At 45.7% G+C, this 18,261-nt stretch overlaps 1 protein-coding gene across 1 annotated transcript in view; it reads left to right on the forward strand.

Annotated features, from left to right (window-relative positions):
- The first annotated feature begins 2,288 nt into the window (after window positions 1–2,288).
- The window catches only part of SYNPR (synaptoporin), a 77,946-nt gene continuing 61,973 nt past the window's right edge, over window positions 2,289–18,261 (forward strand). The window contains exons 1-2 of the mRNA XM_090148368.1: window positions 2,289–2,424; window positions 2,516–2,581. Coding sequence (XP_090004494.1) covers window positions 2,407–2,424; window positions 2,516–2,581 — 84 coding nt within the window. The 5' untranslated portion in view covers window positions 2,289–2,406. The remainder of the gene's footprint in view (window positions 2,425–2,515; window positions 2,582–18,261) is intronic.

Consider the following 18,261-nt stretch of genomic DNA (forward strand, 5'->3'; position numbering starts at 1 on the left):
ATCCAGGTGTGAAAACAATGAATGTGATTTTGCACAAAACCCAGCCTTGATGCCTAGCTTCTTGCTATTCCTCAGCTAATTGCAGATCTATCACATCTGCTGCTTTGAACATATGTTTCAGAGTTTTATTACACGGTACCAAAAAAGCATGGATCTCTAAAAAAACATTGTTTGTAGAGCAAGGTTTGTACTGGGAGACTCAAGAACCATCTCTGGAGGTGTTTAAGAACCACAGAGATGTGGCACTAAGGGATGTGGTCAGTAGGCATGGTGAGGGTGGGTTGTGGTTGGACTTGGTGATTGCAGTGCTGTCTTCCAACCTTAGTGATTCTATGACTCTGAGTGGCGAGGAGATGCTCTTCTAAGCTAACTGGGACTGTGTGTAGCAAGAGCAGCTGTGAAAGCCAGAGAGACACATTCTGCTGAATTGAAGTACAAACGCTAATAGCCATCTGGAAGCCTTGGTGATGGCTAGGACATCGAGCGCTGGCTGTAAAATCAAGTTACTGCTGCTGTTCTGCAGGGATTTCCAGTTGGGGGAGGCTGAGAACACAGCTGGGGTGGTGGAAAGGCATTGGGGAATGCAACACAAGGGGTTTCTTCTAGGTGCTGCAAGCTCAAGCCTATGGAGTTAGAGAGCAGCAGGAAAACCATCCCAACCCACTGCAGGGAGAGCCTTCAGAGCACCTCCTATTTGTCTGAGGCTGACAATTTCTGAAAAAAAAAACAAAAAAAAAAACCTAAAAACATTAGTGCTGCTAAAAGCCTTGCAATTACAAGAAAACATGATTAATAGGAGGGTGAGTGAATAAGTCTTCCAGTGCTCCATGGCAGTCAATGGAGATTGTGCTTTTGCTTCTTCCAGAATATGCTTGCAATGAAATTGAGGAAAAAATCCCCACTGCTCAGTTATGCCTTTATTAGATGTTTTGGCATTCTTTTAGTCTTTGAGGAAACTTTCTGAACTATCACAGGACACCCACTGAAGCCTCCCACAGCACCAAACCACCCCCAGGCAGCAAAGAGAACTGCTGAGAAGCGTTCTCAACAGGAATAATTGCTTTGTTGTTTAAATAAAATAGCTGCTACAATGTTTGATAATGAAAATTCTCAATTTTTCTTTCTTTATTTTTTTCTCCTAGAGAAAGGAGAGCTACAAGCTACAACAACATCAAGTAATAATAATGTAACATTCTGACCCCAGACCTATTTTTGATAGGGGAAATGTTAACAATAATAATATAAAAAGGTGAGTCTGCTCCTTGTGCCCTCACAGCCTGCAGCTGGGTTCCTTGTAGTTCTATGGCTTTGATTTCAAATCTTCTCCATAGAACTCCAATTAAACTCACAGAACTTCATTCCCTGTCCCCCTGTGTACCTCTTGTTCACTCCTGGAATACACGTGGATTTTTTTAATAGAGGTTTATCCTGAACAAAGCTGATTGACTCATTAAACTTCCACAGCTGCTTGGTTGATCAGGGGAGTGAGAGCCTCAGGTGGTCTCTGACCTACTTGGGCACGGCTCCTGGTGGGGTTGGGGCAGTTCTGTTTGCAGAACTGGGCTTTGAATCCGGCTGGATGTGTGCTGTTCAGTGGGTCTGTGCCATCAGCGCTTCCCAAAGCCTTTGCAGGATCACGACCTGGCCTCACCACGAACCTCTCACGGTGATGTTTCACAGCCACAGAGAACTGGAAGCTCTGCCAGCGTGCGGGGCCAACGCGAGCACGGACAGACACGGGGATGTGCCGCCCGGGAGTTTAGCATCGTTATTGAGGTTACGCCGTGAAACGAGGCCAGAACAGCGGCAACGCGAGACGGGAAAACGCCGTTCTGCTGTCAAGGAAATGCCACAAAAGCACGAGGGAGGGCGGGACAGCAGGCAGCTGCCGCGGGGGGCCGGGGGTGGCCGGGGCGGGAGGGGAAAGGAGGACACGGGGCTCTAATGTGCCTGATGTTAGCAGCTCATTGGTGGGCGGGGGGACGGGGTGGCAGGTTTTCTTTCTTTCTTTTGTATTGTTTTATTTATTCCCTTTCTTTTATTTATTTTATTTATTCCCTATTTTATTTATTCCCTTTATTTTATTTCCTTCGTTTTATTCATTCCCTTTATTTCACCCCTTCTTGTCTTTCTTCTATTCCTTCGTATCTTTGACTGAAATTCCCCGTTCCCCCTTTCCCTTCCGAAGCAAATAAAAACAGATCTCCAAGAACCAACCCTATCCTAAATGAACGGCGATGCTCCCGGAGCGCTCCCACGGCGCGGGGCGGCTCCGCGGGGCGGTGCGGGGGGCGCGGGGCCCCGCCCGGCTGCTCCGCCCGGCGTGCGCGGGGGCAGCGGCGCGCATCCCCGGCTGGAGGCTGGCGGGCGGCTCCGCTCCGCTCGGCTCCGCGGGGCTGCGGCGCCATGGAGGCGGTGGACCAGGTAGGACGCGCAGCTCCGCGGGTCGGGCGTAGGGGTTTGCGCGTTGCCGAGCGCTTCTCTCTGATTTTTTTTTTTTCTCTCTGCCCCGCAGCTCGCCTCCGCGGGGACTTTCCGCGTGGTGAAGGAGCCGCTGGCCTTTCTCAGGGTGTTGGAGTGGGTGAGTGCCGGGTGGGTCGCTGTGGGATTGGGGGCTTTTGATGGGAGAGGGGATGTCACCAAAGTGAGCCTCGCAGAACAGGTGGGAGACGGGCTGAGGATAGGGGCGCGGGGCTGAGGATGGGGACCCGTCGTCCTGCGGTATTGGGATGGGATAGGGGGATTGTGTGTGCCCCCCAGCCTTGTGCAGGTTGGAAAAAAAAATAAAAAATCTCATTATGCATTTAGCAAACTTGTCTCTGGGCCGAGCGGGAAAGGAGGCAGATAATTGGTTTGCAGAGCAATGTCACTGTTTGTTGCTCTGATGCTCATTCGTAGTGAAGTCTGCAGGTCAAATGACATTCATCGCCAGTAGGTCTGCGGGAGGAGAGAGCTGCTCTGAACGGAAAGTTCAGAACATGTCATGGAGGATTAATCACATTCCCCTAACGCCGACTGGCTGGGGAATTATGTAAGCTGCATATTTTGGGGGGCGCATCTGCATGCGGGTGCCGTTACCCACATGCTGGCACCCACTGTGCTCACCATAATGAGGGGCTGTTGAGGTGTGCTGGGGGCTGCTGACCCCTGGACCCAGCAGAGCTGGGTGATGGGCACTGGCTGCGGGCTTGGGATGAGGTGGTCCTGCAGTGGGGTGACCTGTGTGCAATGCTCCCAGCATCCCAGCAGCGCTGCTTCTTCCAGGAGAACTGGGGTGCTCAGGGGCTGAGCCCTGGGCTCTCCCTGCTGCTTGCTTTGAAAGCAAGTGTGGAGCAGAACAGAGAGTGAAGCTATTTCCATGGCAAATCCCTGCTGGGAGTGTGGTGTCTTCACTCTGTGCAGCTGTGCAGGGCAGTGAGCTCCAGGGGGCATGGGCTTTGACCTTGCAGGAAACTGTTCCCCACAGAGCATTGGCATCTTTCAGGCAGTATGTGGGAGCTCTCAGGGTTCTTTCCTTGACAGTTACCCAGTTCTGTAACTTTTTCCAACTGCTGAATATAAACCTGCCTTTATCTTGGTTGAAAACCACTTGTAAAAACTCTTCTGTTGCTCCATCTGCACATTGCCTGCTTGTATGTATACAAATATACAGGGGGTCTGTAATAGAAACAGCCCTCTGGCACTGCTGGGGTGGATCAGCCTTTTGGAAATGGGGAAAAGGTTGCAAAGTGTATTGGAATTCAAGATGGTCTGAGAAATGACTCCTTCAAATTTTGAATGTACATGTGAATGGAATTAAGCATGCCTTAGTGTAAGGAGTAAGACTTTTATCTATCAACTTTGTGGATTACCTGAACTCTACCTCTCCTCACTTCATCTTGCTGCTCCTATCCTTCTCCTCTTGCCATGCCTGCCAACTCTCCACCATCTCTGGTCCCAGTAAGTGTCTGTCTCTCCCTCTGACTCCTTTTTTCACTCCAGCTGTCATTTTGAACTCCAAAACAGACCCAAAGCTCTGGCAGATTCTGTGGCAGCTTTCACATTCCCCAGCAGCATTGCAGCCTTCAGTGCACTTGATCAGAACAGTCAAATTTCACTGCTAATTGCTGGATTTACAGCTGTTTCATTTTGGGTGTTAAATGATGTGTGAGTGGGGTTTTTATGCAGAAAGTGCTGGTGACAGTGGAATTTATTAAAGCAGCTCTCGTTAACGCTGATGAGTTTCTCGGAGGTTTACAGTAATCACCTATAGGAAGGTGTGACTGACGTTGTGTGATGACGTGACAGCTGAATCACAACACACATGGAGCTTTAGGATATGGGAAAGCAACTGCAAGTGGTTTTACATCACATTCTTTTGGCTTATTTATCATCTAAAGAGAGGTGTTAATTTCTGCTTTTGGAAAACTTGTGCTTTTTTTTTTTTTTCTTTTTCTCTGTAATGCTTGTTTCCCAGAAAGCCAAGTTCTGGATTTCAGAAGCTGTTAGGACATAGGAGTGGGAGGGCTACTGCATGGGTGGCACATTGGGACCTAAAGATCCTCAGCTGGTCCAGGCAGACCCATCCCTAACGTGTGCTCCCACCTTGTGGGATATTTGGGTAGGTTGGAGGAGGTAGCTCAGGGGTCTGTGTCTTTATTAACAGACCTACCTCTGCACTGTAAACAATGCAAATACTTTCAAGTCTGGAGGCAACCGGGATGGCTGTAGGTTCTCAGACTGATAACTGCAGTCTGTCAGTGTTCCATGAGCTCACGGAGCTGTGTCTGGAGGAGCAGGCACTGGATTGGGCCTCTTGCAATCTTCTGTTTTGATTACTGCTGAGCACTGTGAGAGAAGATGCTGAAATAGGACTGATTCTTCTGAATATTCATGGTACGTTTTCATTTGTATTTCTCATGTACTTTGCAATCTGTTTCCAGGCAAGAAATTTCATTTGGAGGCCATTAACAGACAACGTTGGCTCAAGCCCAGGAAAGGTTAGGAAAAGAAAAAAGTGACTTGTAGCAATTGAACACCAGAGCTGTGTTTTTTGGGGGAAGTTCAGAGCTTTACATTGGTTATAAATGGCGTACTTGCAGCACAGGGATCACAGTTCTGGGCTTGGAAAATTGCACACAGCTGTGCTAGATAGGCTCTGGGTGTTCCCAGTTCTGAGTCAACTCTTACTTCGTGGCATGTATTGGGGAAAGCTGTGATTGCTCTTCTGCCCCTTCATCTCCCTGCTTGATCTTCATTTGAGACAATGGGCTGCTGCTGAAGTTTATTTCTCATAATTGTCTGCTGTGGCTCTGCAGTCCTCTGTGACCTGTTAAGTGTCACAGTTTTGCCTGAGAAAGGACTCTCCTCAATGTGCACCTGACAACATTGAGTAAGGAAAGATGAAAGAAATACATTTGCTTGTCACCCTGGATTAATTTCCATCACATGGATGTCTGGATGTGTTTGGATTGCTTTGATTGGGTCTGTGAAAAGTAAGCAGGAAAAGCAAGTTTGTCACTTGCGTTATATTTGTGTCATGGTTGTTGCTTCTCTGGAGCGAATCTACTGAAAAGCAGAACTTTGTGTCTACAAAGGAAGCACTTGATGTACATGCCACTATAGAGCCAGGGGTTATCTGCAAAAACATTTTGGTAAATGGCATCAGGCTCAGGTTTCGAGAGCCATTCCCCTCTCTTCCTGTTGCTCATCCCTTGTACATTGCAATGTGTGTACCTGGGAGCTGTCTTAGGGCTGTGGTTTTTGGCTATCGGTGGTGTTGGAGGCTGAAAAACACTTTTGTGGCTTTTCTTGAGGATGTCGACATTGAGATGCTTAATGAACCTGAATCTATCTGAAGAGTGGTAATTCATGCTTTGTGCAGAAAAATTACATTCTGGTCTTTGCATGACTGCAGATAGTCACTGCATGTGATTCTGCTCAGGATGTACAAAAGGTTTCCAGAGTAGTGCCTGGCATTTGGACAACAGATCCCCATTCATCTCTGATGGAAACTAGACGTATGAATTGCCAGGAAGGTTTCAGAACTATGTGCACATGAACCAAACTAACCCTGCTCTGCTTCCTTGCCCTCATGATGTGATCTTTTGGCTCAGGAGCTAGGAAGAAAAGCCTGGCAAGAGCAAAGCTTGCTTTGTTTGCATGGCCTCTGAAAGGGTTAGCCATCTTTCCTTGCAAACAGATGTATGCTTGGAAGGCAAAGGGAATCTCAATCTACAAAAACTGACGGGAAGTCTTACCTTTAGTCCTAATGCTGATTGCTCAGCTGGCTGTGGTGCCCTTCTTTGGATTATATTTGCATGCATATGAATGGATGTAAGTAGCTGCGTGCTTCCAATTGTGACCTAGAAAATCTTAGATGTCATGAGTTGATGAAAATAATGATAAAACAGGTTATATGCATGAGGCATTGATTAATATTATGGTCCTGAGATTCTTTTCAAGTTGTTGGATCCACTTCATCACATTTGCTTGTCTGCATTTTGCCTAACCAGAAGGCAGCTGTCTGCTCTGGCATGGGCATAGAGTGGTCTATACGGAGTATTGTAGGTGATGGAGTCGAGTAATCCTGATGGAGTCTAATGCTCATGGATGGCTGGAGGGTTGGGTGTTTGCTCTTCTCTGTCCTTGGGTTGAGAGAAAAGCCTTAAAATAATATTTTTCCTGCCTACTGATGTTGCTTGTGCAACCCCAGGACCGCATTCTGTTTTGGATCTGTCCATCTTGATGTGTAGGATATGCAAATGTATCAAAAAAAGTATTGTTGATTTTTGGATGTCTTCCTTGTGAAGCAGGTACCTGGTTGTTTTTGAAAACCTCATCCCAGTTACTATCTCAGGAATCTTGTGTCTACAGTACCAGGTCAATACAACATGTGCTACTTAATGAAAAAATGTAAATCCATTTATATGGTATTTTAATATTACACAGGTAATTACCATGTGACTAACCCTTGATGGGATGATTTCTTATAGGCAGCTTAGCATAAGGCATGCAAAACACTCTGCATTTCACCACTCTGGAACAAGGGAATGTGAGCACCCAATAGAAGGGAGCCCTGTGAACTGGCTCCATTGGTCCCCGTGGTTGGACATACAACTTCTGGACACTTAGCAGGACATCACTCATTGCAGCCTCACTGAAGACAGATGTGAACCCACATCTCACCTCTGGTGGGACTGGGATGAGGGCAGCAGAAGCCCTCAGTGCATGCGCAGTATTTTACCTTGTGGTTTTAAAGTCTCAGCTTCTGGGAGTCTTGTGATTCTGAAACCTTTGGCTCTGATAAGCCATATGCTACCATATGGTAGTTGAAGAGAGATGGAAGCCCCGAAGACTGAAAACCCAGCAGACAAGCAGAGGAGCAGAAAATCTGTTCTGTGATCCCCTGTTTCCATGCAGACTGCACAGAGCTGGCTGTTCTGCACACTGCTCACATGCATGTTTTTTGTGCGTGGTACAAATTCAGGAACAGGCAAAGAAGGATGGAGGAAAAGTCAGTGATGCCTGACCACATTGCAAATAAAGAACATCTTTCATCTGAGGTGAGCTTGCCATCTCTGCTTGGGCTCAAGCTATAATCATGGCAGAATCAATTTTAAAAGGTCACTTAACTTGTTGAAGGCTTGATGATTCTTAGGCAGGCCAAGCCCAGGCTGAGTGGGACTGGGTATGCAGGAGTTACAGTGGGTTAGTGTGGCTAAGAAAGTGTGCTTTGGGAAGTGGGGGTTCTTTGGAGTGAGGAACTCCATAGTTCCTCTGAGTGAACCTGGTGAAATCTCTTTATGGTAAGCCACCCTCCTGATGGCAGACTCAGCTGCTGTTATCTGAGTATGGCTGTTCCAAGCTGTAGGAATAAAAGATGAGGAGAGAAACTCATTAATGCTAAATTTGATTATATATGCAAACCAGGTTTCTATGAAAGGAAGAACAAAAATGATCTGACTTTCAAACTAGTAAGGAGATGCATGGAGATAGAGGGCTGTGTCATGAGACATACACAGTTACAGGATCCTTGCCAGTTTTTATGAGGGAGATGTTTCAGTCATCACTCCTATAAATCAGCATCTGCATAATTGGAGCCCCGGGTGAAAGCCCTGCCTGTTGACATCTCTGGATTCCAGTGCTGCAGTCAAGGAGGAATGTGCTCATGACAAAGAGCTGCCATCCTTTGGAACCTGCAGTCCCCATGTGAACCTGGGCTCCTGTACCAGCTCCTCCTTGGAACCGAGTGAAAGCAATCAAGTGTTATACTCCAGGAATACAGAGCAGCAAAGAGCATTTGTCTGTCTGTCCACCCAGCCTGGCATCTGGCCTGAGGGGTCTTAAGGGTGCTGATGGGTTGATGGTTGGACTAGATGGTATTAGTGGTCTTTTCCAGCCTTAATGATTCTATGATTCTCTGATAATGGCTTTTGCTCTTGGGGGATCCAGCAGGTGCTGCAAAGAACATAAAGAACATAGTGGAAAGGAACATGTGGAGGTGCTGCTTTTGAGGTGTTGGATCAAAGTGGCACATGTACTGCAAGGGCACAGTTGCTAAGGTGACAGCTTGCTTTCTTTTTGGCAAAAGGAAAAGAACACTGAATATAGACCAACTGCCAGCTTTTGTACTATTTAATTTGCACAGTTTCATCTTTTGGCCATTGCAGAAACTTATCGAGTTGGTCTTTGGAAGCAGCGTTTTCCCACCCATGATACTGCACTTGCTCAGCTGGAAAAGCCAGTAGTGCTGCTCATTCTCAGTGAAATGCATAAGCCCTGTAAACTGATGGTTTTTTCAATGAGCATAACTACAGACACAAATCATGGCGTTAAAAGAGTTTGGCAATGGCATTCAATCAGAGAAGTATTTTCAAAGAGCCATTTATAAAACCCAAAAATGTTATGTGTTGCTTTAGTGGCAGTCTGTTCTCATGCATGCATTTGCATCGCTGAGTGCACAGAGGATTGCTGCATGTGTGCTTTTGCAAGTAGCTCAAAGCTAATCTCAGATGCACAGAAGGGTGAGAACTGGTGGTTCTTGCACTCGGGGTTGTGGCTGTGATGGGAGGACCAAAATCCAGGCAGCAGACAGCTCAGTTACTGCCAGGGCTGAGTATCTTTATAATATTTCTTGGGGAGGAAGCTCAGCGAAGGATCAGACAAATGTGCATCCTTGAGTGAGGGGCTCTCTGGAGGAGCAGCCCTGTGCAGCATGGATCAGTGCTGTGTCCCAGCAGTGGAGAGGGAAAGCAGAAAGGTCTTGCAATTGGGATTGGAGTCATCTCTTCACTAAGAGGTCCCAGTGGGCATGCCATTCACCCATGAGTACTGGAAGGCAGCACGCAGCCTCCCGTGTCTCTGTGTTAAGGAAGCAGGTGAAAAACAGTAGAGCTGTAAGATTTCACCAGCGCTTTATAAATAATCAGATGATAATGGCCTTACTCTGTGCCAGCGGAGCTTCAGGTTGGATATTAGGAAAAATGTCTTCTCAGAAATCTTCTCAGAAAGAGTGGTGAGGCACTGGCATAGGCTGCCCGGGGAGAGGGTGGAATCACTGATCCTGGAGGTGTTAAAGAACCATGCAGATGTGGCACTGAAGGTAAAATAAATATATCTGACTGTCCTGCAAAACTCCTGCCCTGTCAACCCGATCCTTCTTCCTTGAGAAATACCAGAACCTATAGCAAACAGCCTGAGTGAATATTCTGGGAAGTAAATAGGCAGCTGTGTGCCTCTGCCACCTCAGATGGTGGCTCTGAGTAACTGCTCTTCACAGTTCCCTGAATTTCCAGCAGAAGTTTGTGATGTCTGTCCTCAGCCGATGTACGTGCTCTGCCCTCTGGTGTTATTCCTCAGGTGGTGCGAATCCAAAGTAGTTTGAAATGCTAATCCTTGGCTCCAGCCCTCTGGCATTTGCGTGTTGGGTGCTCATATTGGCACCCCGTACTTGGTATTGTAGAATCAGAGAATTGTAGAAACATTAAGGTTGGGAAGGAGCTGTACAATCATCAAGACCAGCTGTCAACCCCTCACCACTGTGTCTACTAACCATGTCCTAAGCGCCACCTTCCTGATGCTGGATGAAATGTCTCCCTGGCCCATCTCGATGGAGTTAGGTTGGATACCGAAAATGTTTCTTCAAAACCTCTTCAGTGCCAAATGCTGCAGCCATAAGCCTGCAGAGCTCTGTGGATTGCCATCTCCCAGGGCAGCCTGCATGCTGGAGCAGAATTAGGTCCCACTTTGCAAGAACACGCCTGCCAGAAGAATTAAACAATGGATGCTTTCCTAGTTAATTTTAACATTTTAATTAAATTCTTTGCTGCTGCGTGCCTTTGATCTCAGCGAGCTGATATACGTAGTGTCTTTTGTTGCGTCCTAGCTGAGTTTTATTCCAAACTTACACATAGCTGCTGGGATGTATTTGAGTATGAACAGAAGTACAGAACCACGTGCTGTTAGGTGAAGAGTGCATCACAACTCACTTTGTCAATTGGCTCCCAAAGGCATACAGACTATGAGATTTTGTGGGCAGTGGTGGTGGTAGATGGATGGTTGAACTAGATGATCTTAGAGGTCTTTTCCAACTCTAATGGTTCTGTGATTATTGAGGAGTATTTTAGTGATGTCTCAGTACATCTTCTTTTTGAATGTAGTCTCTCTTTTTTTTTTTTTTATACTTCTGTAAATGGTAGTGCAAGAAGTAGGTAGGAACTTACAATGATTGAATGGCCGAGGTATTAAAGTCAGCTTCCTCTTGTTTTATAGCCTGGGGGCAGTGATTGAGGAGCTGTGGAGTGTTTGGGCTGTACCCAGGTGTCAGGCAAGCCCAGCCATCATTGCATCAAAGTTGTTTGTAGATCTCACTGGAGAAGAGTTTCATTTCAGGGGAGAAAAATCACTTTTCATGTAAGTTTCCATTAGAAACTCTGTCTTTCTAGTGAGATCATGAGTGAAGAAATATTTTTGCCAGAAGCCACAGTCTTTCTTTCAACTCAAAGCTCAATTGGAGGTTCAGGTTGGATATCAGGAGAAGGTTCTTTGCTGAGATGGTGTTGGGTGCTGGTACAGGCTCCTCTGGGAACTGGTCATGGCACTGAACTGTCCAGAGTTCAAGAAGCATCTGGACAATGCTCTCAGACACATGGTCTGATTTTTGGTTGGTCCTTTGTGGAGCCAGGAGTTGGATTTGATGATCCTTATGGGTCCCTCCCAACTCTTTCCTTTAAGAAGCGGTGACCAGGTCCTTGTTCCCCTCCTGCATCATGCTGTTATGCACCAGGCTTGCTTCTGGAGGGGCCAGAGCCACCTGCACTCTTGGCACTGGGACTTGCAGGGGAGGGTTCACTTTTTTTGGAGAAGAGACGATTAATTTTTGGAAAAAAGTGAGCAAGTAAAAAATGTAGAAAATTCTTTTGGTGGAAAACCTTCAGCTGTCAAGCACTGATTTGTAGACAGCATGCATATTGGTGTTGTAGTTTATGCTTATACTTTGTGCAAGTGGCAGGAGGCTCTGTGCAATCAGAACCCATCCCAGTACCAGATCTGTGCTGTCCCAGATTGTGGGGCCTTGGCAGGCAGCTGAGGCTGTGTCTCAATGGCTGACATACTTGGGGACTCTGGGTGCAGCAGAAGGTCGCCTGCTGCCACCAAGCATGATGCTGCAGTGCACTGTAAATGAGCTCCTTGCCTGTGCTGCTCCCTGCATCAGGACCAGAGTGTTTTTCACTGTGGGAACCAAGTGCTGGCATGGCTTGCTTTTTCTATTCTTTTTTTTTTTTCTTCCCCCTTTCTTTCTTTTTCCCATTTTCCCCATTTTTTTCCATCCCTTCCATCATGGGTTTCACAGTAGACTGACAGCAACAGGAGAGCAAGGACAGGCTTGGGGCAGAACTGCGCCAGCACAGCTTGTGCTGCTCAGCAGTGAAATAGAGAAACTCTTTCTGCCACAGCATCCAAATGTTTCATTCTTTAAAAAAAAAAAAAAAAAACAAAAAAAACCACCACCAACAAAAACAACCCAAAACCGCTTTTTTCATCTTTTTGTTTCTATGCTCATTAGCACTGGCCACCCGTGGATGTTGTATGGGTTGTTAATGCAGCTGAAGAAGCTCTGACAAAGCGCACAAATATTGTTTCCGCAGCTTAGCACCTAAAAAGTAGTGACTCAGCAATGATCTCATGGGACAAACAGTTCCCAGCTCTTCCCAGATTGCAATGCAATCTGCACATCCCTGGGCTGCTGGAGGCAGGGCGCTGCGTACCCCACATCTGCATCCCTCCTGCACAGAGGCTGCTGGGTGTGAGGAGAAGAGGGCTCTCTTCAAAGAGATTTTCTGGGGGATTTTTACGCTCCATCCCGTGATGCGCTTTGGGATGCATTCAGCTTTCTCTTCTGAATAGGGCTCCAGATGATGGAAATAAATTATCATAAATTAGAATAGATTGCACTCTTCAGCATCTCTACATCTGTCATTATGTTTCTTTAACAGCTCAGTTTAACATTTATACACACTCTGACAGCAGCTACTGGTGTGTATGCTATAAATATTGGCTTGCAGAAGACATTAATGGAGTTTAGGTAAACGTTTGATGACGCTGAGATTCTGTTCCATATGGTGGCATGCAGCAAAATCGAATTCAATGTGCCATGTATAGCACGCTTGTGTTCCGTATGCACCGTCCTCCTGGCATTTTATCAGTGTTCTGCACTACCAAGAAGTGCAGGTGCTTTCAAAGAGGAAAGTGGGTTTCTTGCAGTTGGTTCTGTTGTTTAGCACCTGTGCTATTTGTGATCCTTGAAGCCAACTTGTGGCCTGCGTCATAGAGTCATTAAGGTTGGAAAAGACATCCATGATTGTCCATCTCACTGCCATGCCCACCATGCCCATTCTATGGATGGGAAGGGGCCAGGGAAAAGAGTTGTCTCAGAGAAGCAGTAGGCTGGAATTGGGAAAAGAGCTGTGGGATTGCTCTGCATTCAATGTGGGGAAGAAAACTTGTGGGATTTTCTGGTCAAGATGGTGTTTCATTGGTATTGCAGTGGGTCCCAAAGGCAGGGCACAGTCTTCGTGTGTTGGTTGGTCATGACTGCTGAATGTGGAATTTGTGAATCTCAACAAAACTGTCACAAAGCCACACTTGGCAGCAGGGTCTGCCGTGTGTTCTACTGTCTGACAGGAGGACAGATAGCTCAGATATCATAGCAAGAGGTAGCAAAAACTGTATTCTGATCCCTCTGTGCCTTGCCATCATCCAATAGAATTAGGACATCTCCCACAACTCTTTTTTTCTTCTATTTTTTAAAACTTTTTTTTTTTTTTGCTAATTGAAACACCTTGATTAGTGCAGCCTGATGATGTGGCTGTCTCCTTTACAGCATTTCTCTGACGTATCCTAGTTTTGAGTTAGCTTTAAAGTATGCAGTGTTCTGTTGGCTCTGTGCTGCGGAGGGGCAGCTGCAGTATAGGAGCTGGACAGCCCAGATGTGGGGCCCAGGAGAACATCTGGCTCAGGCTGGCCTATGGGCATGGCCACTTCATTTTCCCCTGTGTAATGCAATGTAAGTAATGAAGCAACCTCAGTGTACAAAGCAGGGCGATCTGAAGAATGCTCTTCACACTGTAAATTGCTGAAGGTCTTTATGATGCCAGTGAATTAAAAATCCGAGTAGAAAAAAAACCCTGCAGTGCTGTAAGTTTAAGTCACTTCTTTCACTAGCTGTGAGTGGGGAGGGGAAGGGATCTGAATGGAATTGTATTTAAATTCTGTCTCTGGCAGAGTGCTGGGTTATTGCACAGAAAACAGTGTGCTCCCTGGCACGTAGAGAACTGGAGACATTTTTGTGCAGACCAAATGGGTTTCCTTTGGTGGCATTGTTAGGGAAATTTTCAGACCCTTGCAGGTTGCTTCTTTTAGAAGACATTGCTTCAGGAGTTTCAGTGATGCACCTGTGTTTGTTTGCATAGGGATGCTGCTCCTTCCCTGCTGGTTGGGCACCAAGTCCTCTTTCTTACCTTTTCTCAGGTTTCCAGGTTTTAGCATTGTTCTGCCTGGTTGCCTTGTCCTCCTGCCTCAGCCTTCCTGCTCTTGCTGCCTCCTGCAGAAAGAAATGTGTTTACAAAACTATTCCCTACCAAAGCAGCCTTGCCTGTGATTTTCCTCTGGGCAGCTAATTGTGTCTGAGCTCGGGGCTTGCATTTATGTCTCTTGAATGATGCTATAAAGAACTAAATAGTATTTAAAGAAAGGCAGTGTTTACGTTTGCTTGCTCTTAAAGACATTTTAACCCAGGAACATGATTTCATGGTGAGCCTTGCTCCATTGAGCCTTCTCCAAGCTGCAGGAGAAGCTGAAGTCAGGGGGGCAGTTCTAAAATGCTGAAATCCCCTTTTCTCTCTATTTCTTGTGTTTTTTTTCTGGGTCTTTCAGCTCTTTGAGGTGTGTAATTTCAAACCTGGAGGCTCTGGGTGCAGCCCTTATCGTGTGGTGATGGCAGTTTTCTCTGTGATGCCCTCATACAAAGGGTGGATTTGAGGAGGGGTGTTCTGTAGGTGGAAGTTCATGGAAATGAGACACGTGCATCTTGAGAATATCTCCTTCTGGGGGTTAATTAATTAATTGCAATGTTTTGTTTAGCTCTGAACCAAGCTGTAAAGATACTCTTGGGTAGAAGGGAGGGAAAGATGAGGCAGGGGCACAGGCTGCCCAGAGAAGTTGTGGATTCCCCATCCCTGGAGGTGTTCAAGGCCAGGTTGGAAGGGGCCCTGGGCAATCTGATCTGGTGTCTGATTTAGTGGTTGGCAGTCCTGCCCATGGCAGGGGGTTGGAGCTAGATGATTTTTGAGGTCGCTTCCAACCCAAGCCATGATCCTACAAAAGGAGCCCTTGTTCTGGGTGGAGTATTTATTTTCAAATATACATGGTGTTCTCATAGAAAATGAGTCTATGTGCTGCTTTAATTAATCTGTCAAGTTTTATCTTTCACATATAACTGATGTTCAAAAATCCTCAAACTATTTCTTTCAGGCTTTCTGTCCCCATTGTGTAATGGAGACGACCCATTCCCAGCTCCAGCTGTCCTCCATATCTGGCCATAAGCCCCTTTAGGGTAGGATGGGAGAAATGTTGCACTTTTGCACTCAATCAGTGCTGGATCTCAAAGTTTAAAAATATCACAAGTGAAAAACATGAATGTGAGTCATACAGAAAACACCATTTCCAAGGAAGTATAAATATCAGAGAAACACATTCTTCAGATGTTTCCTCCTCCAAGCAGGTATTCACATCCAAGATTTCTGTTTGAAGTGTTCAAAGACATTGGCTCCCTGCTGTCAGAGTGACCATTAGGTACAAGAGATGCCTATCAAGTATTGATAGCTAACATCTTCCTGGAGCTAAAATAGTCACAAAGGGCTGGGTGAGCTTTGAATGAAAGGGGGAAAGAAGAGAAGGCTGTAACTTCCCTTCCTGTGGCAGGATACTCCAGTGATCTCCATAAACACCTCTTCTGCAAAGGTTGGTCCTCACTTTGGACCTGAATACTCAACTGCATCTCACACACTGAGTACTGCCCTCCAGGGCAGCACATCTGCATAGTTTTGGGGAGCAAGTGTTCCACTTGCCTCTCAGCAGCTGAGAAATGAGGGTTTTGTATCAGCCAGGCTTGCTCTGATGCCAGCGTGTGTTAAAGTGCATGTGCGTTTCCTTGTGTTTTTACAGGATTAATATTTTCAAGGCTTTTTGATAGAAAATTGCTGAAAATTATTTAAATCTGCGACACGCTGCAGAGATCAGAGAACTCTTATAAACTCCTGAATTAGTAATGTTGAATTAGACATGAGAAAATCCTTTTCGGCTTAAATGGTGAATAGGCTTTTCTCAGAACTTTTTACGAGTTTAATATCTTCATTCATCCTTCTAGTAAGTGTTACAGCTTTGGCTTTCCCTGTGTGTGCATGCTCAGTGGATGCAGTTCAGCCAAACTGTACATCTCTAGGGCTGCATAGCAAGCTGCTGTGATAACTTGGGAAAGCAATGCTCGCTTTAGTCGCACCAGCTGGATCCCATTTGTGTTGCCTTTCAGAGTCTAATCGGCAGCACAAGGAGCAGAGCCCAAGGCATTGCTGCCTGAGGTTGGTGCCTGATGAACTGAAGGGACAAATACAGCGAGAATCTGCCTTTCCCTTGTTCCCTTTGAGTGTGCACATAAGTGTTAGGTGAGCCATGTTTGAAGAGACATCATGAAGTGAGCTTTCAAATATTTCCTTGAAGTTCTGTTAATTATTTCGCTGTAACGGTAAGGAACAAAGCAGAAGAATCAATATGCCTAATTATTACATCTAAATGCAAGAGAAATTAGCCAGCAAACTCTCCCTTCTCTGGGGAGGATTAATCTTCCTATGCTCTATTTCAAATGTCTTCCAGAAAAATGAAAGGCTTATCACCTAGGAAACATGCGGTCCTAATCGCCCAGGTCTGGCACTTGGGCTTACAGCTGGTGAGGGGACTCATACTGAGTTGGTCTTCTGAAGTGCAAAATTAGATTGTTTTCTTGTGTTTAACCGTTGTAGTAAGAGTTCTGAAGCTGAGTGATTTGAATGACAGATGCTAGCATTGCGTGCGTTGTATTTAATCTGGAGATGTCCCCTGGCTCTGGATGCAGTGGTGGGCCACTTGTCACCAAGGGGTGCCACATGAAGGGTTGGGTTGTCCTGGACCTGACCCTGCTGATTAGCTGAGCTTTTCTGCACCAAAGTGCTGTACTGATGGGTCTACACTGCTTAAGGAGCTGCCTTGTTTACCTCTGCACAGTGCAATAAGTGCTTTTCTGACAGCTATGTGAGACTCTGAGAAGATACTGTTTTGCTGTGACCTGCTGAGAGATGGCCAGGAGATGCTTACAGGTGCTCTTGGTTGGATCTTGGTTCTTCCTCCTTGAATTGGTCATTGAAATGAAATGAGAGAAGCTTTTTCTGCTTACAAGGTTCAGTATTGCAGTGTATTCTAGTTCTAACTCCTTACGGTTGATGCATACCGAGCCAATAATACTTGTGATATTTCTGTTTGGTTGATTACAATAATTTTAAGCTCTTACACAGATGTAAGATGATTTCAAATGGAGCATTTAAATGAGCATCTTGATGTAAAATACGTTCATCCTCCGTCAGCCAGTAGGGTCTGGTTTTCTTTTGACTTTTGTCATTTGTTGTCTTGTTCTGGTGGTAATCCTAGGCTGGAAATACTAAGATGTGTTTCCCTAGAATATGACCACGTTCTTATACATGCAGATCATGTCTGGGAAGAGAAGGGCTGGGTTTATTCCTCATCTGAAAACCCACCTCAGTTGAAAGAAGGTTCAGCAGCTAAAATATGAAGTCTAAGTAAATAAAAAAAATAATTTCAAAAGGGCAATTTCTTTTCATAACACTGAGGAAATCAGTCTTACAGTTCACAAACTGAGATGACAGCTGGCTGTAGGGAAGTACTTCAGTCCATCAATTATTTTACATTTTTGTATTGCATTACTCATGGCAGTTTATTAATTAGTTTCTCTTTTGCGCTCTTCTTTAAAAGGAAAAGATTTCAACTCATTATGTATCTCTTTGCACCTTTTTCCCTTCCCAAATTGCTCTTTGAGCTGTGGGCCATTCCCATCTGACTGTTGAGTGGATCAGCTGGGTGATGCTGACTGGAGGGCATGGGATGGGCCACTGATGCACCACCTGATCATGTGGTCATGGAAACCCTCCGAGGTAAGACCTATGTTATCAAAATAAATTGGGATTTTCTGCCAACTAATGATTGGCGAGGCTTGCGCTAATGCTAGATCCTGCAGGATGATGCACTATGGAAGCCAATTAGCCTTTGCTGTGATAAGCTAGGCTTTGATTAAGCTTTCCAGGCTTTCTCATTGCAAGAAACATGTATTACTCATTGAACATGCAAATGCATTTGCAGTGTGTAATTACAACATTTTCTAAAGGAGCGACCTATTTTAAACAGGGCTTTCGTTTCATGCTTGTTCCTCGGTTGCACTAACCCACTCGTTCACACAGACTAATTCAGCAAACATAATTGACTGGTTTTAGGAGTTAAAATATCCTGTTGTTAAGTGTTTTCTGCTTCAAATACCAAATATAATGAAGACCATTGTGGTGGGTATGTAAGCTATCTGCAGCTGCTCAGAACACCTTACTCTGTGCAAGGAGCCTTTGGGGAGCAGTGGGCTGGCAGTGCTGCCTTCCATTGATAGCATTGCCTATATTGGTTTGAGCC

Source organism: Phasianus colchicus, chromosome 11 (assembly GCF_987193195.1).
Source record: "Phasianus colchicus chromosome 11, bPhaCol1.hap1.1, whole genome shotgun sequence".
In the NCBI taxonomy this organism is placed as follows: domain Eukaryota; kingdom Metazoa; phylum Chordata; class Aves; order Galliformes; family Phasianidae; genus Phasianus; species Phasianus colchicus.